Source organism: Cyprinodon variegatus, unplaced genomic scaffold, assembly GCF_000732505.1.
Source record: "Cyprinodon variegatus isolate N-32 unplaced genomic scaffold, C_variegatus-1.0 Scaffold22, whole genome shotgun sequence".
NCBI lineage: Eukaryota > Metazoa > Chordata > Actinopteri > Cyprinodontiformes > Cyprinodontidae > Cyprinodon > Cyprinodon variegatus.
The window spans coordinates 1,220,481-1,245,123 of NW_015150475.1; the positions used below are offsets into that span (position 1 = coordinate 1,220,481).

A 24,643-nucleotide genomic window follows, 5' to 3' on the forward strand; every position below is an offset into this window, starting at 1 on the left:
GATGTTTGTTTTCAATATAAAACTTTTGCATAACTGAGCTGCAGTATGATGACGTATGTTATGAACATAAAAAAAATAAATAAATTGCTGAGCATTTTTAAAGAGTACAGGATACAGCTCTGGTTCATTAAGCCCTCCTCTTGACATGCGACTATTGTGCTGCCTCGTCATCAACCCCTGGTCCAGCCAGTTTAACTCCATTCTGATGCCCATATTTAAGCACAGCAACACCTTTTGCTTTCAAGACGACATTCACTAAACGCAAGCTGCGCTTTGGATACAACCGATTCCAGTAGCTGAAGGTAAAAAGATCCATTTTGTTCTGATCATTTTACTTTGATATTTGAGGATTCAATATTACCTTATTTAAATTTTACAGTATTTAAACCTGATGGGCTTTAAGACACGATCTGTCTTTAGACTAAAGTATACATGATATTAATACTCCAAGTAGATGACAAAGTGGAAAATGGCTTTTTGTCCGTATCCAACAGCTTCTACAAAGAGCTTCTCTTACTGCGGAAACTGAAACAATAGATCGATGTTAACAGAAACCAAACGTGTGAATGCAGCAGTTGGAGGCTCGTTAGCAAAAACAGTCAGGTGTTGGCAAAAAGTATTAAACCACTTTGAGATTTAAAAACAATTCTGACAAACACGAAGTACAAATATTTCATTACTGTACTACACTTTTTAGGTATCTATACTCCATTACTTTTTTTTTTCCCTACTTCTGTCTTCTACTCGTTACATTTTCAAGTATCTGTACTTTCTAGTCCTTTTAAGACAAACGTTACTCGTTACTCTTGTCTTCGGTTTATATTTATTTCATGTCGTGTGCCATCTAATACAGAACATTGGTGCCATCCACATCTAGTATAATTGGATGCATTTAACAATGCAAACACTCATTGGTTAACTAAAGGAAATCCTCAGAAGCAAGCAGGTGTTCTTCAAACTGCAAACGTGAATTGTCTATGCCATGCTACAATTTCGGATTCAGAGAAAGATGTCAAAAGGTCGGAAATGGGCGAGAACGTATCGGGAGATGGAGACCAACAAGACCTCCCTCATCCTTTGCCCTCTCTCATAGAAGTTTTTGAAAAATTGAGCTTTCAATTCATATAGTGGCATCTGGCTGTTTCTTTTATAAGGTTACTTTATACGTTTATACTTTAAGTAGTTTTTGGAGCACATACAATTTAACTTTTACTTTAAAGTTTTACCAGAGTGTTATTAACCTGCAGTATCTATGCTTCTACTTAAGTAACAAACGTGTGTACTTTTGACACCACTGTGTGTGCGTATATATGTGTATGTATATATATATATATATATATATATAATTAGTGTTTTTGTTCAGAAGAAAAGTTGTCATGCAGTCATGTTTTTGAGTGAAGCACTTGCTCTTGGGTTACCCCAGGGTTTTTCTAAATGTCCTTTAGAAAATAAGGTGATTTGATACAATGGTCTTTGTGTAAGCCCATATATTAATAAGCTCTTGGTAGCTAAATCCATTTTAGGGCGGTCATAATCGATGTAAAAATGATTTGTAATATGGGAGATGTTCTTAAACTGCAACAGATCTACAATGCATCAAAGCAAGTAACATAAACTTGATATTAGCAGTCTAAAAAGTGAGATTTATGCTGGACATGAAAGTAGAAGACAGGTGTTTTCAAACTGTCAATTTACTAAAAAATCTTCATCCATTAAACTGAACATATAAGTTACAATAATGTAACATTTAGATAAAAATATATGCAGATTAAGTTTAATTTTTTTATTAAAATTTTTTTAATTCTTTCTTAAAAATTGATGTGCTGTAAGAAATGGTTATGTTTTCTGGGGACATTGATTTATGGTTGAACTTAAAAACCATGCTCTATATGTAGTAAAATGGGTTTACACCCCTCCCATTAGCAGCTGGAGAAGGAGTGGGCAGTTCATTAACAGTTATAAAAATAGAAATAAATTATTTGACTAATTGAACTTTTAGCATGGCTTTAATAATCTTTCAGAAAAATCCAATTTCCTCCAAACGAAGGGGATTTGTCTTGTTTAGTCACATCATAAAAGATTCATAGCAGATCTACTAAAAATCTTTTAGAGGCAAAATAAGGATCAGAAATACTTTTAATAATCCCACAGGGAAATTACTTTTGTTACACGCTCCAGTTACAGTTTTATATAATATATACACACCCAACTATACAATATAATAAAAATAAAAAATAAGAATAAAAAGGTGAAAGGTTTTCTAAGTTTGGTACGTACCAGTTGCAGATAAATCAACAAACTGAAAATGTAATCACTTGCTAGTGTATTTCTTGAGGAAATTTGGATCCTTCACTTTGCAGGAATGCCTCATTCTAAACAAGCATGTAGCGATAGTGGAAAGGAAAACTACCCTTTAACAGAAAAAAAAAACCTACAGCAGAACCGAGGCACCTGCTGCAGTTTAATTGGGTTTGAAAAAAAACAGAGCACACCTACAAGAACCAAAAAAGGCCTCATAAAAAAATACTTCAAATATCAGGATAAAGTGTTGATAGTTATTTCATGCAGTAAATATTAAGTTTACTCCATGAAATAACTATTTTTAATCTTATTTTGATTATTTCATAAAATCTAAATTGATGCTTCCTCTGCTTTTTACATCACAGCAGTCAGAACAGCTGCCATTATCTCCCATAATCATGATCATGAGGGTTCAATAACGTTCTTAATAGATGTTCTCTTTATGCTGGGTAGGCTGACTCCGCCTTGCTGTTTTTTGTAGTATTGAAGTTGTCAGACTTTCTGATCCATTGTTTGTGGGTAAAAAATAAACTGTAACATGCTGTCCATCAGAATCCATGTCGGATTGAGGAGCGGAGATGGTGGAGAGATTCAAAGTGGGTGTCCTGCTGCAGTGGCTAATTCTCCTTCTGTTCAGTCCGGCCTGTGAAGCCTCCTCTCTGGGGCTCACGGTTCATGTTGTGCCTCTGGACAGCGATGGAGGGAAAATGGTGGGTAAAGTCTTTCTGTCTGTGAGCAGAATCAAGCTCAGATACTAAACACTGACCTTTCTAACAATTTCTGCTGTATGTATCTATATATATATATATATATATATCTATATATATATATATAGATATATATATATAGATAGATAGATCATTTATGTCTAAAACACAAATCTGCTGTTTGTACCACACTGTTTTTCTATAAGCTGTAAGTCCTTTGCTCTCAAGGGAGGTAAGTATCCTTTTAAAAATAATGTCTCAGTTTAAGCCTATTAAAAAGTTTTATCCTGAAAACTGAAATAGGCTTTAATTTGATTAAAGGGGACAAATATCCTATGAATCATTCATTATGCAACTGTGTAAAACATTTGCAATCCATTTAAATCATCAATATTCCACTTGATAAAGGATACCAAGTTTTTCTTGTTTTTGTCTCTTTGTAAGAAATGTCTTCCTCTGTTTGGTTAAGTATTTAAGTATTAAGCATTAAGTGAACCCACTGTTATTTAGACAAGGCAGATAGCACTGTGAGGATCATGTCCTTTGATTTCTCCAATGCATTTAACATAATTCAGCCTGACCTACATTGTGAGAAACCTCAGAAGACTCAGAGGGATCAACAATCCCCTGGATCAAAGACTACCTGACAAGCAGACCACATTTAGTTAGACTGAAGGGTCAACTGTCTAATCAAGTAGTCAGCAGCACAGGAGGACCACAGGGGGCGGTACCCGCTCCATTAATTTTTACTCTCAACACGTTTGACTTCCAGTACCAGATAGAGTCCTGTTACCTGCAGAAGTGCTGACTCTGCTGTCAGTGGGTGCATCAAAACAATCCGTTAAAAGGGGACTATTATTTCATCCTGAATGTTAACAAAACAAGGGAGATGATTGTAGATTTCAGAAGAAACATGAACAAGTTAAATTCAATTAACATCTCCGCTTCTCCCACTTCATGGTTGAGGAGTAAGAACACCTTGGTGTGCACTTAGACAACAAAGTAGACTGGAGGCACAGCTGTAAATCCGTCTACAAGAAGAGACAGAGCAGATTGTTGAGAGAGAGAAAAAAAATAATATGGCATTAATTAAGTTTATTTATTTTTTTTACCTTTGACATCTTTTATTTACTTCACATCAGAAAACAGACTTTTTCATCATAATAATAAAAATAAAAAAAACACCATTACCACACAAACACACACAGATTATTTAAATGTGAAGAACCAGTGAGCCATCTTCCTCTACTGATCATAAAACATGTCTGATCCCCCACAGCGCCCTGAAAGGCTCCAATTATTAGTCAGTGTGTAGAAAGCATGCTCTACTCTCAGACGAGCTGCAACCAGACCTTTCAGGCTCTGTCCAACCCTGACCCAGCATCTGATTCTTCCTGGTCATTCAAATTGCTAGTTTACCCACCCCAAACAAAGAATTTATTAAAAACTAATGTCCATTTTCTCCTTTCTGTGTATCTGGGTCCAAAGACAAACAGAGGGACATAGAAAACCTCTCCCAAGAGAGAGAGAACTTCTAGAGATTATTTCACAAAATAAAAGTTCTTCATTAGGTGAAGAATATCATGGACAACAGTGAGCATCCTCTGCAGAGGACTGTTAAATAACAATAAAGTGACTAAAGAGGAACCTTTAAAAAGGTGCATGTCTGTTTACACCTGATAGAAAACAGTGTTTAAGAAAAAACTCAAAGAAAAAAAGAGTGGGACTCAAACATCATAATATTTTGAGGTTGCTTAAGGCATTTGGACACCAACAAGTTATGGAGCCACAATCTAAATACTCTCTGGCAGCAGAAAATCCTGAAGGAGAATTTTTTTTACATCCTCTACGCTCAAGTGTTGCAGCAGGACAGTAATACTAAAATAAATGTGCTCAAAAAAGGCTTTTAGGTTAAAACCATTTAACTCTTTTTCAGGGACATTTAACTGAACATTCCTGCTTTAAAACTCTCAAATTAAACAGAATTAATTCATGATTTCTCTTAATCTTCTCAAGTTGCCTATAATAATAATCGGATAACATTTGGCTATAATTTTAAAAAAGTGAAAATTGAACCCCTAAGGGAGCATATACTCAACTGACGGCCATTTTCCCCCTGCAGGTGCGGGCTCACTTCAGCGTCATCACTCCCTCTCCTTGTCCTGATTTATCGGAGGTCTGTGCGGCAGGAGAGGACTGTCAGTCCCACCGCACCTCCTTACCTTACAGCTACACCAAACCCAGCCCAGCTTGGTGTGTCCGCCAATGGCAGAAGACTGTCCCCAGCAATTACAACGAACTCCTCAAACTGGGGTATAAGGTCTCCATTAATCCCCCTAAAGTGGACATTTCTAATATATATTTTCCAGAGATATTTTTCCTCTTTTATTTGTAAATCTGTAGCCAGTTGAACCATATTTATCGCACACTTGCTGCAGGTATGAGCTACCAGGCTCCTGCTTTATTAGCTAGTTTTGTTTGGTATTTCACAATTTCAAAAACTTGGCTTCATCTTTCGAGATCTTAACAGTGGAAAAAATCCAAATACCCTAAGTCTTTTTTAAGGTTTAGGAAGAGAGTAAATTATGAAAAAAGGAAATAATGACATATTTAACAGTACTGCTATACAACGAATGCAAAGCCAAACTGAGGAAAAACTTGCTTTATTCAAACTGACGTGATCAGTAGTCAGTGTCAACACCTCTGCAGAAATGAACTGAGATTTCTACTGTTGGATTGGTTGTAAGGAGAAAAGGCACGAGCAATTAGTCATGAAGGTCATCGATGCTTCAGTTAGCATGTAGACTGATAGAGTCTAAAACTGTAAGATTAGATGAACATTAAACATGTTTGGCTTGTTCAGAAAGAACAATGAAATGGGTACGTAGCAAATATGGAGCAAATTAGGAATCCATATTTTAAAAGAAAAGGTTGATAAGTTTTGATTATATAGTGGTTATATATATTCAGTCTTGAGAAACTAAACATCATAGCCAGAATCTATACCAGATGGTAATGCAAACCTTCAGTTATTTGTCTAACTCTCTAACAAATAATCGAATTCGGAATAAAATTCAAATTACATAAAAAAATCCTATCCTAATTTTTATATTTGTTAAACATTAAAAAACACTGAGAAAAGAATTATTTTCCTAACCTGTGGATCCACCTGAGGCTATGTCAGGTGGGTCCACAGGCTATGAACCACCAGAAACTGATTATACCTACAATAAAAGAATATTCTGGAACAACAGGAGAGCTGCATATCAATTAAATACCTGAAAACAGCAGCGAACTAAAGTAATATTAACACGATGAGAATGTTATTCAACAATTTCAGAAGCTGTGAACACCATGCAGAAGACTTCCTGGTGAAAACTAAAGCTTTGTGTTTAATTAGAGCACTTTTTGATCAGTATTCAGTGATCTTATGAAAGGCCTTGGATTTAAAACACTAATGCAGTCAGTTTGTAAGTAATGAGAGCTGGAATGTGAAAGCTTTATTAGCTTTTTAGGATAAGTCTGTGTAGGTCGGCTTCTCAGAGGATACATCTTTTTTGCTGATCAATGTCACCATTTAAATAGGTTTGTCCCCGTTCCTCTAGACGTGTCCCTTCCTAACCAGAGTACATCTTCCTCTTGTTCCAATGATACCAAATGTTTTTTGTTTTTTTTCGATTCACAGCTCATTGAATAATTGTAATGAAAATAAAAATCTGATTTACATGTTTTCCTTACTTTTAGGTCCAACACAGTGTTTTATGTCTCGATAAAGGCCGACCCAAAGATTCGGGCGAATAATGGGAAACTCAACAGACCTGCTTTTGTGGCTCTTCCTCCTCCACTAAGGTAGCAAACTTATGTAATAAAAAAAACTTTTTCTAACAACCTATTAAATCTGAGATTAAAATGTCAGCTTTTGCCCAGCTTAATTATTTATGAGATTGGGATATGGGCATTTTAAAGATTCATTCTTAAACCTCTCAGTTATTCATCTATTAGCGAATTCTGTTTCTACTCTTTTTCTTTTATCATTTCTTTTGGCCTCAGCTGGTGAATCTCTAAAAAAGGAAAGTCAGAACATAACGTGGTAAAATGCTTTGCTGTGTTTTTGTAGTATGTAACTGTGTCTAATCGAATCTTCCCACTGCCTTCACCTTTCCCACAACTGATCAGTTTAGGAACTGTATCCTTATCTGTTACTGATTTTGTTCCTAATAATGTGCTGGTGCATCAGGGCCACCGTAAACTGTCCCGCCGACTTCCATATCTCAGCTAAGGACCTGGATGGGGACAAAGTCCGATGCCGCTTTGCTCTTGCCGACAAAGGAGAGTGCCAGGAATGTGCTCCTCACTCTTTTCTGGAACTGGATGAGGTAAATCTTCTAGCTTTAAAGAAATAAATCCAATTTTACCAAGTAGGAATGATGGATTATCCCTTAAGTTAGGATTGGATTGGTTTAGGATTTGATAAAGATTGAATCAGTTTCAGATAGAACAGGAAATTATGCTTTAGTTGGGCAGCTGGTGGGAAGGAATGCAAGCTGAGGTAAAATAAACTGGAAGAGATTAAGACCCAACTGGTGCGTTTAAGTAAATATGCAATGTTCATTCAGTAGCTATGAATTCGTTATCTATTTTTTTCAAATCTAAGTGCCACCTTTTGAATTTTAAGTCTAGTCATCTGTGTTTATTACCTCAACTCTACTTTACAACTCAACCCTTCCAGTCATGATAAAATAACAATAGATTACCTTTTATTTCTGTGGCATCATGCAGCAGAACATGAAATATTGTTCTATAGCCGAAAATGATCACCAGGGCAAAGGTTCTGCCAGTTTCCAGGTCAGGCAAAACCAAACAGGCAAGTCATAAAAAAAAAAGCCAGGGAGGAAATACATCAGCAATGATGGCTTCTTGTTATCCTAAAGTGCAAAATAGTTGAAATCCTAGATTCTACAGGGAGAAGAAAACATTTATATTTGCTAATTGTCCAAGAAGTGGAAATTCCCATAACTTCTAGGATCACCCCATGTTAAGAGTATGTGTAATTAACAGGCATTAAAACCCCTCAAATATCTCAGTCTCAACAGGTCTCATTTTATGTTTTTAATGTTAGAATTATTTGGAAAAAGATTTAAGAAGTACAGCTTTGTATAAAGGATTTTAGCCTGAGATTGGAAAGTGTTATTGAACAGGATCTAGAACCAGCTGTGCAGCCTGTGGCTCCAGAACTGAAAGTGGACCTTAACTCTCTTTAACTCTGGCTAAAAATCATAAAGAACCAACAGTTTTTCAAATTTTAATAAGACAACGGGTACAGCCAATTTAGCATATTTTTTTTTTTTTTTTACTGAATATTTGCTCTGCTCTTAAGACTTAAAATATATGTTTTTGGATCTAATTTTCTTGTAACTAGGTTGGAATCAATGTTTATTATTTCACAATATTAAAAATGGCAACAAATTTCCTTTAACCAATTTTTATAGAAAATTCAGCTGGATTTTTTTAGAAGATAATTTAATATTTGAAGCTCTAAAGGAGTTTAACTCAAATGAACTGAGGTCAAGAATGGCTCTTTGGATTATAAAGGACGCAAAGCTGTGGTCAAAAACATTTGTTGGATGGATAAGAGCAAATTACAGATAGGGTGCAAATCCATGGCAACATGTTCAGCAGAAACCAAAGACAGAAAACTCACACAGATTGTCAAGCATGGCTAAAAAAAAAAAAAGGCAGATGATGTGGAGCTCTTTCACAGTCATAGGATCTGGGTCAGTCGGCCATAAGCTCATTGGTCAATTTTAGGCCATGCTTCTTATATATAAACAAGAGTAGGGAGTAGGGAAAAAAAGTAAAGAATTGTCAAACAGTTGTCTTCCAGATCTCAGCCTTAGACGGCCAATCACAAGCTGTGTTTCAACAACTGGCATCAAAGCTCAGTGAACTGAAGCAACATTGTCAGGAATAAAAGTTTGTAACTACTTGTGAAAAAAGTGAGAGAGTGATAAAGCCACCTAGAAAATAACAACTGAGGTTGGTTCTACAGCCGCTTAAATCACTGAGTGTACAATATTCTTTCAAACTACGTGATTAAATGATTAGGACTTAGATGATAATTCTAGTAAAGACCTGAATAACAATGCTGTTTTCCTTTGTTTATAAGTTTGCGGCTCATTGGTTGTCAGTCCTGCAGCCGATTTCACCTTCTCCACCAATCAGATTGTTGAATTTCTATGTGCTTCTAATGACTGTTCCACTGAAAAGTTGAGAAGTCGCTTGCAAACACTGATCTGTGTTCATTTCCTCGCCTTACCACTCAGCTGACTTGCGTAATAGTCTCAAAGAGGAACCATATTAAGTAATGCTGAACCACCAGCTGCTTGCATGTGAAGAAATAATTGTCCAGTGACTGTAAATAATTCCTTTAGCTTATGACATATAATTATCCATACAGTAAATACATTTAGGACTCTCAGTTGAAAGAAACTCTTCACGTAATCTTTAATAATTTTCTATCCCATTTTATTTGTTAACCACTTAAAAACAACCACAGCTGACCAAAGTGCTGAACAGAAAAAAAACAAAAATAAATAAAATATCAAAAAGTGCAGTACAGTGCCGCCACAGTACAGTACATATCAATGACTGCGATAAACCTGTTTATGTATTTTATTCCAACTCTCCAAGGAAACCTTGTTTAGCATTTCTCTTCACTTTGCTTGATAAACTGTTTAACAGGAGAGCTGCACTTTGAAATTCACTGGAAATGCAGCAGCAGGGCAATACTTCATCTACCTGATGGCTGAGGACCTGATTCCTGCACCTCCAACCAGACAGAACATAAACACCTCACCGCTCAGCTCTGTTCCTGTGCACCTCTCTCTCACCGGTGAGTAAAATGAAGTTTAGCTCTAATGAGACATAAGGTAAAAACTTCTGGTCCTGAGCCATGACATTTCATGTGAATAAATACTCTAAATTGCTTGGCAGCAGCTTTTTATCTCCACCCAGATGTATGAACAGCTTTTTACAGTAACTGACGTATTTCTGCTCTGGCACGGTGTAGAAGCAGCTAAATTTTCCAGACCGAGAAACAAAAACTGAATCATTTATTCGTATTTTAATTTTTCACCTGGCTGCTTTTTCAATTCTGCTGCAGCAGGAAGGGTAGGGTTACTTTTCACAGACTGCTGCTTCATTTCAGCTTCATCTGCTTGTCAGAGCTATTTGTTGTTCTTCTGAGGATGTATTTAAAGAACTATACGGTAATTGGAATATTTTGGGATGATTAATACAACCTTACAGTTGAAAAGCTAAATTCAAACAGCTGTAACTTGTCCATTATAACCAACACATATTTATAATGTTTTTCTCTATAGTTAGTTTCTTTTCTGAAGGGTTTAATTCTGTCTGTTAATTAAAATCTTTAAGCTTAGGCAAGTAGAGTACCTTAAATATCGTAGGAGAAGCACTACCTTTACTCAAAAGTAAAAAGTACAATGGTGTAAATCTACTCCTATAAGTGCTTTTCCAAAAAGTTACTGAACTAAATGTAGCTAGTTAATATTTACCTCCTCCTTTAAGGTCCATCTTCTCTTACAGAAAAAAATTAACCATACTTTGCTCTGTCACTGGTTTATGTGAATATTTCTTGATGAACATGTCCAAAAACTAAAACAGAGTATTGGTGCCAGAATAAAAAGAGTTTTATTTTTGACAGCCTCTAATACTATGAGAATAAAGTAGTAGAATTATGAGAGTAAAGTAATTATATGAGGATAATAATGACATAACCCTGCAAGAATACTAGATTAAGTCAAATAAGGACTACTGGGAATTTTGTGAAGTTCAACTTTCATATCTGTTTTACAAATCAGCATCAGAGTATGCAAACTTTGCTCAGATTGTCCTTCCTTCCTTCCTTCCTTCCTTCCTTCCTTCCTTCCTTCCTTCCTTCCTTCCTTCCTTCCTTCCTTCTTAGAGAAGTAAACCGTGGAGCAATCACAAAGCGGTGGCCTTTGATCTCTGCAATCAGGGGTTGCATCCCCTCTTGTGTCCCGTGGTCCAGTCCATGTGAAATGATGCATTTCTTGAATTAGTTGTAGGGGTACCAACAACTACTGTATGCCTGCACCTCAATCAGTTTCTTAGTCCTAGAGTTGGATAATAGCATCATTTGAAGAGAATAAAATCTAAGAATATTTTAAGGATAGCTTTCTTTGGGTGGTTTTATTAACCTGTGTTATATATTGCATAATTTAAAGAGTTTTCAAACTTCTCTGCTGTGTCTCAGTGGAGGAGTCGGCTTCTGGCTGCAGTAACAATCCCCTGCCTTTAGACGGGACCCCGGAAAGAGACTCTGTAAAGTTCATCCTGCCCTTCCAGGAGGTGAAATTCAACGCCAACTACAAAGTGGCCCAGGAGAGGTGAGTCATGAAGAAACCTTTTAAAGAGACTTTGAAGTAGTTGGAAAGGTGTGGTGCTGCACAATTTGCATTTACTGAACTCACAACAGAAAAATATACCTTCTTCCTTTATCATCACTGAAACAAGCTGAACTAAAACACAAGCATGAGATAAAATGTAGCTTATAGGTTGTTTTTTTACAGAAATTTTAGAAATAGTTACTTACTTTAAAAAAGTACACTGTATTTCAAATCTCCTGTTTTTAGAGGGACTGGAGATCAAACCTTAACAGTAAAACTTGAGCAGAAGATTTAATTAAAGGTTAACATGAGAGAATTCTTTCCTACATGCAGTATCTATATTTTTTTCACACAAAGTAATAACTTATTTTGTTTAGAAGAAATAGTCTTAGTTCCCTTCTTCTAATTCGTAAACCCCCGTAGTATAACGTTACCCACCTATTTTCCTAAAGCTTTAGCTTACGACAGTGGTTCCCAAGTAACCCCTCTGGGGGGATCCAGTGTAACTGCATGATAAATAATGAATTTAATAATTAATTGACCAATTTTGAGACGTGTTTTTTTTTTTAAATGTATTTATAGAAATGTTGAATTCTGTTTTACTTTAAAATAAGTATTATACTGATATAATTACGGTCTGTAGATAATAGTTCGATTTAAATTAGGTTGTAATTCATTTTATTGCAATATTTAATTTATTTCATTTAGTGTTGTTTACCGTTGGGGTGGGTTTTCTGAGGCATTAAAAGTGTGTAATCTTGTTGACTTTTAATCTGAAGGAGGGCCCAGCAAAAAAAGTTTGGTATTCATTGGCTTAGGGTCCCACCAACTTTCATCGTCATATTTGGGATCAGTAGCTTTAGGTTTGAAGAACCAGTTCACTCAACCTTACCGGTAATTTTTTGGATTTGCACATTTTTATTTAATTCAGTTCGGTTTATTTATATAGCGTCAATTCACAACACGTCATCTCACATTTCATCAAGGCACTTTACAGTTCACCAGATCATACAGTCCAATTGATTCTGAGTTTTCTATCTAAGGAAAAACAGTTCATTGCATCAACTCATTGAATAGAATGCAATCCCTCACACTAAGCGTGCTTGTAGCGACAGTGGAGAGGAAAAACTCCCTTTTAACAGGAAGAAACCTCCAGCAGAACCAGGCTCAGTCTAAACGGTCATCTGCCGAGGCCGACTGGGGTTTAAGGAGACAGAAGCAGAGATACAGAAAGCAACTGTAAAAGGCGGCCCCGTCCAGGAAACACACAGCCAGGCAGACGAGCTCCGAGCAAGCTCCCACGTCAGAGGATGAAGAGAGCACATCCAGCCAGTCAAAGTCAGAGAAACAGGACTACACTGGAAAACAGGCAGATTTTGAACATCTGTAAACAAGGGTGTTGATGGCAGCAGCACAGCTGATATTTCTCTCCTGGATGGTGTCACAGCCAAACAGGAACAAACGAGGCGAAGCTACTACTATGAGAAAAAGCAGAGAGAGCATACTGTTAGAGATTGAACTAACAGATTCTGCAGAGTGGGAGAATAGAGATAGAATGAAGCAGAATAATAAAAAAAGGGGTCCCTATGTCCTCCAGCAGTCTAAGCCTATAGCAGCATAACTATAGAGATAGCTCAGGATAACCTGAGCCACTCTAACCATAAGCTTTATCAAAAAGGAAAGTTTTAAGCCTAGCCTTAAAAGTAGACAGGGTGTCTGCCTCTCAGACTAAAACTGGTAGTTGGTTCCACAGGAGAGGAGCCTGATAACTAAAAGATCTGCCTCCCATTCTACCTTTAGAAATTCTAGGAACCACTAGTAAACCTGCAGATTGAGAGCGAAGTGCTCTGTTAGGAACATAAGGAACAATCAGATCTCTGATATCAGATGGAGCTTGGCCATTTAAGGCTTTATATGTGAGAAGGAGGATTTTAAATTCTATTCTGGATTTAACAGGAAGCCAATGAAGAGAAGCCAGGATAGGAGAGATGTGATCTCTCTTTTTCATTTTCATTAGAACTCTGGCTGCAGCATTTTGGATCAGCTGAAGGCTTTTAACTACAGTTTGTGGACTTCCTGATAGTAAAGAATTACAATAGTCCAGCCTTGAAGTAACAAATGCATGGACTAGTTTCTCAGCATCACCCCTGGACAGGAGATTTCTTATTTTTGCAATATTGCGCAGATGAAAGAAGGAAATTCTAGAAACCTCTTTGATATGGTATTTAAATAACAAGCCCTGATTTTTCATTTAATACCTGAAATCAGTTTAATCCCATACAAATGAAGTGACTTACTAATCATTTTACAATTTAATTTTACAACAATTTATGGATACATGGCACCAAAATGTTGCTTATTAAATAGAGGTGAAAACTTAAAGGGAGGTTACAGTAATGCATAGTGTTAAAAATGGTGACAGTTGCCCAATGAAAGAGTAATGATTACCGAGTTTGACACAGAAGTTGACTAAGATATATTAAAGTGCTGAGCATATTTGTTGTTTTTCTTTCTTGGGGTTTAACCAATTTTTCAAAAGTCTTTCACAGTTCAAACCTGTGTTATTCAGTCCAGGAAAATAAAGGATTGTGAAGGTTCTGGAAAGGGACAAAAGAGTTATATCATTTTTATCAGAGATAAAATTTGAATTATTTAAGCCCAATTAATGTGATATTCACAGTGAAATCCAGTCTAACCAATTAGAAACCTCTGAACTAGTGTCCAGGTAAATGTCTAAACTGTCACAAAGTAGAGCCTTTCATTTGCTTGTTTACAGGGTGTTGGAGATAGCTGTGGTCGGTCCCCCTGACCTGTACAGGGTCGGCTTTGCATCAGTCGGCCCCCTGGCAACAATGACCATGGCCTGGATCCGCTCCGAAAACAACTTGACCCAGATTTTGCCTGTCTGTTTTGTTGCAAACACTAAGAGGTTTGTTATTTCCATGTGAACTCTTCAGTTATCTAAAATCTGATCACACATTCAGTGTAGCAATTGTCTTATAGCAGTTTCCCCAAGATCATATGTGCTACACACTAAATACCCTTTTATAAGGTCTGTGGAGGGGGGTTAAAAGCTTCTTGCTAAAGGTTTTTGTATCTTTTATGGAAGTCCTATCAGTTTATTTAATGTTATCCAACTGTAACATGGTCCGATCTGTTCTTCTTGTTTTTCCAGTTTTCAGTCAGAGCTCCGATGCCTGTGGTTGTTTCAAAGTAAGACTCAGAAAAACGTCATAAAAATGAGACTTATGGGTTACAGTAAGCCTCACTATCATGGTTACATTTGTTTAGACTGCTAAAATATATATTTCCTGATTTCAGGGGAAATGAGGACTCTGCCTGAAGGAACAGGTTAGGTTACTTTAATAGTTAGTTAAATTCTAATTTTCTGTATAAGATGAATATTTTGAGTGTGTCTGTGTCAATATTTAAATGACTAAACATATGTTGTTTACGTCTGTCTGTAGAGCTAAAGTGTAACCAGACAGAGATGTCTCTACTGCTTCCTGTCGGCTCCCTCCGCGACGTCGACCTGACAGAGCTGCAGCTCAACAGCGCCGCCTGCCCCGTCACTTACAACAACACACACTTGACTGCACACATACCGCTGAGTGGCTGTGGCACAAAGGCAGTGGTAAGCTGTCTTATTTACAGTTTTGGTATATTTTCTAAAGCTTTTCCACAAACCAACATCAAAGCAGGACTACATTTCAATTTCCGGTACTTCAGATTACATAAAGAAGGCAAAAACCTTTCATAAAAATGTCAAAAAGTTGTTTTTTTCACCCTGAAGCATTGTTCTTCCACAGTCATCCATTGCTCATTACTCTTTATAGTATCTACTGTTATTGTTCTGTCTAAGAAGGTCCCAGTCATTAATGTTTATTGTGTAAAGCTACAAATATAAATCAAAAGGTAGAAAAACGTTCTCAGGTTTTCAATGTCTGAGTAATACTACTTAAAATCAGACAGAAAAATGTCCCATGAAATATTTAGCTTTTAATAGTCTAAGCATTAATTTTTGTGTTAACGTAAATCATGTCCAAGTCATTCTACTTCAATTGAAATACATTATATACAATGCTTGGCGTTGAACTACTGTTCTCTGTCTAAATTCCAACTATTTTCAGCTATTTCTTTTTTTCCCCAGCACTCTGGTTCAGAGTTGGTTTATACCAACACCCTGAAAAGTGTGCATCACACCATGATCAGCCGCCGACCCTCTCTGGTCCTCCCTCTGGCATGCCGGATCCCGGGAGCTCAGGTCACGGGGCCGCAGTATGCCATCGGCATGCCCACAGAGACCGAAACGTTTGGCGTGATTGAGGTCTGGTTAGATTTTTATCTTCCAGGACAGGGGCCCCTGGCAAGATTCACATCCAGTCCCAGGTTTCGCTCTAATTTCTTACCAGCGGCAAGAGCTCGTCGGGAAGCAGGTTCAGAAAACGGCCTCACCAGAAACAGCACTGAACTTCATCTTGGGGAGAAGGTTCAGCAGTTGGATCTCTATGTGATGTCTAACTGTACTGTGGATCGAGCTGAGATGATCGTGACCGACTGTATGGAATCTGAGACGGAGGACTTTGCAGAGAGCCGACCTATCTTGGAAAAAGGGTGAGTAATACAGTACATATTTTATTGCTTTGTTTTCAGGGTGTCTTTGGTTGCTTTTATTATTAATATTTGAATAATTTTGTGAATTCTCCTCATAGTTGTTGTAGTTAGTTGTGAAGGTGAGATACCGGATGATCTCTCATTAGTGGGAAACTTTAATACACATCCTTTGGTCCCCATTGCTTTGTCAGGTGCATGATGTCCAACAGCACACTGGAGGTTATTACAGAAAAAAAAACTTCAAGGATTTACCGTCTGGATATAGCTGCAATGGGAGTCTCTGGAACAAAGGTCTGTAATCACATTCAACAATATACATAATATGTTTTCCTGTAAATACTTTTTGCTGTCTTTATGGTTTCACCATGTAACTTTACCTTGCTGTAAAACTTAAAAAAATTTTCTTCATTTCATTATTTTTCAAACCTTTATGCCCCTTAATTACTTGGACTGTGACACACCAACATCACAAATGATTTTCAGCATACCTTTTTTTTTTTTTTTTTTTTTTTTACAAAAAAGTTAAATTACACTGCCTTCAAATTAATACCCAAATTACCTTTAGAGATAAACAAAAAAACTAAAATATTAAAACCAAGAAACACTCCAGACATATCAGAGATTAAGTTGCAGAGAAGTTTTAAGCAGAGTAAAATTTTTCAACAAATTTCAATATTTTAACATTGTATTTATAAAAAATAAGAGACTTCTTATTAAGGACAAATGTGCAACATTTGTTACAACAAATAACTGTAATGTTATCCAGGTCATAGTCATTCCAAAAAAAGTTTAGAAAAAACCTCTGGACTCTGTTTCCAAGTTTGAATACTACTACTAACTGAAATGTATAACAAGTTATACAGATATCACACATGAGAAAAGTTACTGAGAAGTTACTGTCTTAAAACTGAGAGTTAAAGACAAGATCAAAGAAAGATTTCAAGTTTTGGGAGTCTTGGCCTAGTGGGTTAGAGCAGTGTGCTTTTGCTCTGAGTAGGTTGAAAGTACCTGGTTTGATCCCCACAGCCTCCATTCTGGGTCTGTGAGCTAGACCCTTAACCCCACACTGCTCCAGGAAATACATTGAAGTTTGAAGTTTCAATATGAGAAACGTAAATAAGGCTGATTGTAATTATTGTTTTCAGGCTTGCAGTAATCATATTCTCTAAAAAGCATTTATGCTGTTTTTTCTAATTGTAAACAACAGCTCTTTTCTTCTTACAGTTCTACGTTGAATGCAAACTCAATCTCTGCATCGCTACCAGCCCGTCTGGGGAATGCCCCAATCTGTGTGGCAACACCAGCAGCAGTCCCAATGTTCTGGTTAACAGCGTGTTCACCAGCACCTACTCGGTCCGCTCTGGGCCTGTGAGCCTCATGGTTGCTGATTTTATGAACACAACAACTCAGAAACCATCTACCAACACAACTGATGCTCCTTCAAGTAATACAACACCCAAACCAGGAACACCAGAACCAACAAGTAATCCATCATCCAAACCAACAACTAATCCAACATCCAAACCAACGAGTAATGAAGCACCCAGGCCGACTAATGGTTCCAGCATAACTACAGCCATAGTCACTGGTAACACCACTACATCCCAAGGTAAGTGACCGGCTGGTAAATGACTGCAAGAAAAGTAAGCTAATGCAGTTTTCCTAATTTTGAAGTGTCAGTTTAAAACATCCAATTACGCCCAAAACTTTATACACCCCTGATTAAGTTAGGTTTTTACTAATCTTTTAATTTTCCAATCATATTTTTGATTGGCCCAGCCAAAATATCTAATAGAAGCTATAGATTAGGATGAAAGGACTTTAAGTCTCCAAGACTTGGAGCTCAACATCAAAATAACGTTAAACATACAGGTGAAAGAATGCAAGAAACAGATCAATAACTAGAGGGATTTAAATAACCTAATGTGACCTTAGTTTTTTCCAGTGAATTTTGAGGGTTTTTTTTTAATGCATGTTTTTTTATAAATGTAAAAGCAAGATAAATATGTATAAACAGCATTCAAAATTGTTGACAAAACATAAAAAATACAAGGAAAATAAAAACCATGTGCAGAAAAAAATAATTTAAATATTAAAAACCTATAAGCCAAAAAATATGTTTTGAACAGTTCATAAGTCATATTTTTTAAATAAATGCTGAGGTTAGGAAATGTTTTCATTTATTTAAAGTAACCAACAGTCTCTGTACATTTTAGGCTCACAGGAACTTTGTTGCTGACATGAGAGAATAAAAAATTTAAACTGCTTCACCTTGTTCAGTGATGCTCCAGAGAACACCAAGTCAAAAGATCTCTTCAAAATTAATTTATGAAGGAGAAACTTTGAAATAATTTCAACTGATCACCATTTAGTACTTTGTAGACCAATAACAGAAAGTTAAAATCCATCATTTGACAAACAGAGAAGCACAGCGGAGAAATGAGAATCTATGTGATCTATTTTCCTGGTGTTGGTTAGGCTGTTGTTGCCTTAATATTTTTTATATCCTGCAAAGAAACTGATCAATAAACATTGAAGTTATATAGTCTGTTTTTCTCCAAGACCTTCACACAATATAAATGCTGAAGGGGTTGTATTTTATGCATGCTTAGGAGAAAAAAATTGCTTTAAAAAAAAAANATATATATATATATATATATATATATATATATATATATATATATATATATATATATACAAGAGAAATCTGTCTATCTTTTTAATAATTAACACAATTCTTGGTTAATTCAAAATAATTTCATAATCTTAATCTGCAGGTGTTTGCCTAGGTTTACCTATTTGAACAGTTTTTGTAACTCCTGTCCTTTTTTCATAAGCAGCTCCAGAAGTTGCCACATCCAGGATAACTGGTTTGATTCTGATGACTACCAGCATTTTCCTGCAAATGAAGATCCTTCCCTGAAAAAGCTGCTGGACAATGACCTGTCAGGAAATGGAGCACACCATCTTTCTCTAAAGAACCTTTAGGCTCACAGCAGAAATGGCGGCGACAAGGTGGCAGGAAAACTGCTGCATGTCAGCCTGACAGCTGAGGCACAGCCTGACAGCTGAGGCACAGCAAAGTTTAGGAACTTTTTTCTAACTATATCTTAAAAATAAAAATATCTGATTCTTAAAATGTTTTTTTTTTCTTTACTTTCTGTACAAAATATATTAACTGTTACATTTATTGAATTAACAGACAGAGCGAGAGTAGTTAATCAACACATAACCAAGAAGGCCAGTTAATTACTTAAAGCATCCAAAATGAGCAAATAGTTTTTGTAACAGAGCAGAAAAAGACATTTTGTTTTTATTCACTGTTATTTGATTCTGCTATAACTCATTTTCAACCTCTTTTACATATTTGGCCATTTTTGATGAGGGAAATGAACTGGTTTTTCAATTTTGATATTTTGTCTTGCACATCATACAGAAAATTTATGTATTCTCACTTTCATTGAAAGAGATATGTATATTTCTTAATAAATGTTATAAATCATTTACATATTGTTGATATTAAAATCTTATGCAAACTATAAGATGTAGTAATGTTTTTTTGTTAGAATATTCCAACATGGATAAAATGTCAAATGCTGCAATGAACACAAAATTACATCCATATTTAAATAAATAAAAAGAGGGAGTCATGTTTTTAATCTCCTTTTAATGAGTTACTGGACTCTTCTCTTGTTTAACACAACTACCTGGAATGTGGATTTTTACATATTTGTTTTGTTTTTGCTCTTTTCTTTCAGTACATATCTATCTTAGATCCTTAAACAGGTTTTAATATGAATAATTACAAATTTCCATTTCGAACTGATAACAATAAAAGGAAAAATGTATAGCAAAACCAATTTAAAAGGCCCACAAGAAGAATAAATAAATAACACCTTTTTCCACAAGAAGAATAAATAAACAAATAACACATTTTTTTCATACACAACTCACAACATTACCCGTGAAAAAAGGAAGTGGTAAGAAGTATATACTTCTTACAGTAGGAGTTCCCACCCCTTACTAATAGTAAACAAAGAAAACCTTGGTCAATATAAAAGCAGATTATTTATTATTAAACATATTGTTTAAGATCCAATGCAATTGATTAAATTAGGTATTTTTAACAGTTCTTTTTAAAATCACATCATAAAACCAAACCCAGGTTGCTGAAGTTTAAACTGATGGCCAGAAGCTCTACTTGAAGATCTATTGGAAGAGAGCAGAGCCCTCCACTCACTACCACAATGATTTTTATGTTTCCTTCCTTAAATACTGTCTATTTAATCAACCAGACCTAATCAACACATTTGTCCCAAAAAAGCCATACTTCACAAATTTTGTTGTTTTTTTTTAACTATTTTTTGGTAAAGTTAAGATAGAATCTTGTTTTCTTTTTAGATAATAAGGGTTTAGCCTCTTTATGCCCAGTTTCTTTCTTACTGATGAATAACGAGACTAACTGAACTCTGGCTCCAAAAACACTAACATTTCACCTTTTTGGAAAAGTTGATTTCATGGAACGAAAGGATTTTAGGGGAGATCAAGTCAACAGCTAAATTATGATTTTATTAGATTGCTGTTAAGTTTCCCCATCAAGGAATAGGTTGGTTTGTTATATTCCCCCATAGGAACAAATGATCATTCAAAAACACTATTTTGTATTCATTCTAATTATTACAATTGGTTTGATTCAAATAAATCTTTTTTATAGTACTGTAGGTCTAGCTTTATAGATTTTTTTATTCATGTTTTCACCCTGCATGCAAAAGAAAGATATTGATGATGATATTGTTCTTTACAAAAGTACACACCTTATCTAAATTAAGATCATGACTGGAGACAAGATGACCTGGCAACAGGTCATGATTACCTACAAGAAAAGTTTTCTGACTCGTAGGATCTGGATTAAATGTTGACTATAATGTACAAATAAAAACGTAGGGGGTATCTGCACCCATATTTTATTGTCTTTTTTTTTTAAGGTGTTATAAAAGCATGTGTGTAAGGGCACAGGGGGATGGCTCACCATCCCCAGAATTCACACAAGCAGAAGAGCTGGAACTCGATGTAAACAAAGGGAGAACTCTTTTATACAGGTTTATAGGGGAAACGGATTCACAGTCATGGACTGAGACAGACCACTGTGCCTTGATGTTAAGCAATAAGATATCTTAAGGTGATTTAATGCACACAAAAAAATGTATGTAGTTGACAGTATGTTACCGTCAGTTTAAGTGCCTCATTGTCAGTGGCATTCAAAAAATCCCCACACGATTGTGAAGGGAGACATGTGTGTGCAGATGATTTATTCTCAACATTTTAGCTCAAGGGTGTAACTTTGTGATGAAAGTTGGTGGGGACACTCTAAGGTTATGGACTTACAGTTACTTGAAACAAACACTTTCAATAGGGTTTGTATTTTCCAAAAATGAGCCCAAACATATATTTATTGAACGCCTTCTTATTTTTGAGGACACAAAAAAAACAAAAATACACTGATGTTTATATTTTGTCTATAGCTAGACATTACTGTATGAAGAAAAAAGGATTAACAACAGCCGATTCTGATGCCATTAGCAATATATTATGCCTTCCTAGCATGTACACAATTTCAGTTTCATTCAATCATCCAACCAGAAAAATTAGGCTTGATTGTTGGATGTTTTCCCTTTCAGCTACATCAGTAATTATCCGCCTTGAAAAGTGGCAAAATCTAATTTAGAAAATTTTCCCACATATTGTTGAGAGTCAAAGTCTATGTATTGAAATTATTGGTTGGGACATGTCCACACCAGTCCTACAGAAAGTTACGTCTGTGTTTTAGCTTCTCTATCAAACATTTCTCCAAACCCCTCAATCCTCTGCTCTTTCTCAACAGATAAAGCACCAGATTAACTAAATCTAGCTGTTAGCCTGGGCTGTAATAGACTAGCAGAATAAATCACCATGTATGTGCTACTTATGTGAAAACCGAGTCTAGGCTTAATTAAAACAGGATATCAGCAAATCTCGGCTTAATTCGTAATCTTAGTTTTATTTTTTTTTTGTGGAAGGGCCTTCATTTTGTTACTCACTGGCATTACTGTATTTGTTTTCATTCTGGAGTTCTGACCAATCCCAGCTCGGTGTGGGCGGAGACTGTGACGCCTTCACAGCGGGCCACGCCCCCATGTTCAAGGAACAGCGCTTCATACATACACTGTTGTTAGCGACGTAGCCGTTGAATTCAGTTACATTTACATTTTCCTACGCTTCTTAAAACTTTGCCTTTTTTTGTTTTAAATCACCGCTTGGTGAATGTTGGCGTAGCGGGTTGGCGGTGAGGATCCTTTACATCGGAGCGCAAAGTTGTAGTGGGTGGCAGCCGTTTGGGGTAAGTTAATGTAGCTGGGGTAATGGGTTTGGTTGTTGTGCTAAGGTAGCTGCAGCATCATAACCTTGCCGAAAAGACGTGGATTTAAAGGAAGCGTTTGTCGCTTTTGGGTTATGTTGAAAACGGATTGCTATGTTTTATTCTACTTTGAAGCTGGAGGATTTAATAGCGGCTACGTTAGCCTGCTGCGCCGAGAACTTAACCGAAGCTAGTCGTCAATGAGGCTAGCAACGTGAACTAGCTGTCAGGCTAATGTTAAGCAGACTGACCTGATGTATTCTACTGGAAATTGGTTCTTGTTATCTGTGTCTTGGTTTCCAAATTAGTTTTGCCAAGAGACTGTTGATGCTGACAGAGACTCGGTTTATTCTGGGAAACTTTTTCCTCCAACTTTGCGCTAATTTTGAACGTTTATACGGCGCTTAGAAGCATTAGAGCTAGCCTGTTAGCTTGCTAGCGGTCTTGTAATTTTCACCGTTTTTAACATAAGCTAAAGAGTTTTGTAGCATGTTTGATTATTACAGGAAACGTGAGGTACTAATGGCAAAAAATATTTAAATTAAGATATTTATTCGCGGCTCAGCTGCAGGTTCCAGTTTTCAGGTCTTCAACCCAGCAGTGAATGTTATTTCAGTAAAGCTCATCGGATGTTTGACTAAAGTGTTTTTTTTAGTTATAACCCGATAGTCATAAGCCACTACTAACTGGTTCTGTCTCAGAGTTAACTCAGAAACTTGCTTTCCTTATAAACTAAATCGGATAAAGTCAACGTCAGCCATCAGACCAGCGAAAGCGGTCATCTTGCCGAAAACGGATAGCTCGGTGTTTAGCTCAGAGGGGGAGGGGAATAGAGAGAGAGCTGCAGCGAGCGACAGGCAGCGCCAGCGAAAATGGTGGAAGAAATCGGATAAATGTCAGGCTTTTTGTGGCGATAATACACTAATATCGCAGCCATTCGCCCTCTGGCGTGTTTGCTTATCGTTTCGAAGGAGAAAACCCGAAGCTAACGGAGCCAAAGACGCACAATTTGCGACTGAAACCTGTGCGCTTTGCCGCCGCGTTCTTCCCAAACGGTGGCGGAGAGCAGTGAGGCACAAAGACTCCCCTCCTCTGGCTAAACCCGATGACGTTTATTTAGGGACCGTCGATAAATTACTTTACTTCCTCGGAGCCACTGAACTGTATGACTTCTATATTATGAAACAAAATTTGAATTAAAAAACAATGGAGGCTTATATTACCGATTTGTAAAACAGTCGACCCTGGAAAAGGCAGAAATAAATCTCTATTTGTAATCTTCAAAAAATATAGATGTAAAAAACAAAAAATAAAAAACAAAAGGGAGAAAGGGAATTTTAGCTGCTGTTAGAAACTAAAGACCGTATTTTCCTCAAAACTTAGACATGACTTTATTTATTTATTTATTTTTGGGTTTAAAAGAAAACTTAAGATTGCTTCATTAAAGTGAAAACATCCAAACAGCTTTGCTAAATTATGATCTTTACAGTAAAACATGCAAGAGTGGATTTTTTTTTTTTTCTTTTTTGTAGTCTGAATACATTTCAGGTCATTAATATTTATTAAAGCAACAGTTACGCTGGTTAGTGAATGGTACTTCTTCATTTTCAATAAATATAAAAGTTATTTGGAATTCTAAAATTCAGTTTATTTCACCTCCTGGACATTATATAGATCATTTACTTCATGTCTGCTGACCTTATCTGGCCTGTCACAGCTTTTACCTGGCCCTCAACGGCCAAAAACAGCATTTGTTCTTTTAAAATGAACAATGTGGCAAAACTAAGTAAATAAATGGGAGCAGATTTATAATAACTGAGTAGTGTTCTCTTTGTAAATTAAATTATTAAGTTAATCGTTTTATTTACTGCAACCAACACTTTTAAAAACTTCATAATGCCTACGTGGCCTGATATGTAAAAAAAAAAAAAAAAAATTGAGGGAACCACTTGATGATTTCTGAGCTGTGTCAGAAGGCAGCAGGACAAATGGTAAATGTTTACTTTGATTTTAAAAAAGTGAGAGTGTTTAATTACAGCCCTAGATGTGCATAAATACCGGTACCTTCCTTTCTACTTACGTGAAACTTCATAGCAGTTCTTACTTTTTTTATTTGCCGATTTACAATTAATCCCCCCTCAGTGCAACATACAGGAGAGAACAAATACAGGATGGTAAAAGACTGGTATGTCATAAGG

At 36.3% G+C, this 24,643-nt stretch overlaps 2 protein-coding genes across 3 annotated transcripts in view; both read left to right on the forward strand.

Moving 5' to 3' along the window:
• Positions 1-182: 182 nt before the first annotated feature.
• On the forward strand, positions 183-19,577 carry LOC107095615. Of its 2 annotated transcripts, none has more exons than XM_015391779.1 (15): positions 183-302; positions 2,854-3,011; positions 5,131-5,321; positions 6,753-6,857; positions 7,246-7,384; positions 9,750-9,900; positions 11,305-11,437; positions 14,214-14,366; positions 14,613-14,650; positions 14,759-14,788; positions 14,905-15,071; positions 15,588-16,051; positions 16,243-16,342; positions 17,276-17,660; positions 18,889-19,577. In XM_015391779.1, exons 2-15 carry the CDS (start codon positions 2,880-2,882, stop codon positions 18,972-18,974), a joined length of 2,274 nt encoding a protein of 757 aa, XP_015247265.1. In that variant the 5' UTR covers positions 183-302; positions 2,854-2,879; the 3' UTR covers positions 18,975-19,577. The 2 variants fall into 2 exon arrangements, with proteins under 2 accessions (XP_015247265.1, XP_015247273.1); XM_015391787.1 differs by having other exon boundaries at positions 184-302; positions 18,892-19,574.
• Positions 19,578-22,223: 2,646 nt separating this feature from the next.
• The window catches only part of LOC107095362 (paired amphipathic helix protein Sin3a-like), a 17,358-nt gene continuing 14,938 nt past the window's right edge, over positions 22,224-24,643 (forward strand). The window contains exon 1 of the mRNA XM_015391417.1: positions 22,224-22,427. The gene's annotated coding sequence lies outside the window, so the exon portion shown is untranslated. The remainder of the gene's footprint in view (positions 22,428-24,643) is intronic.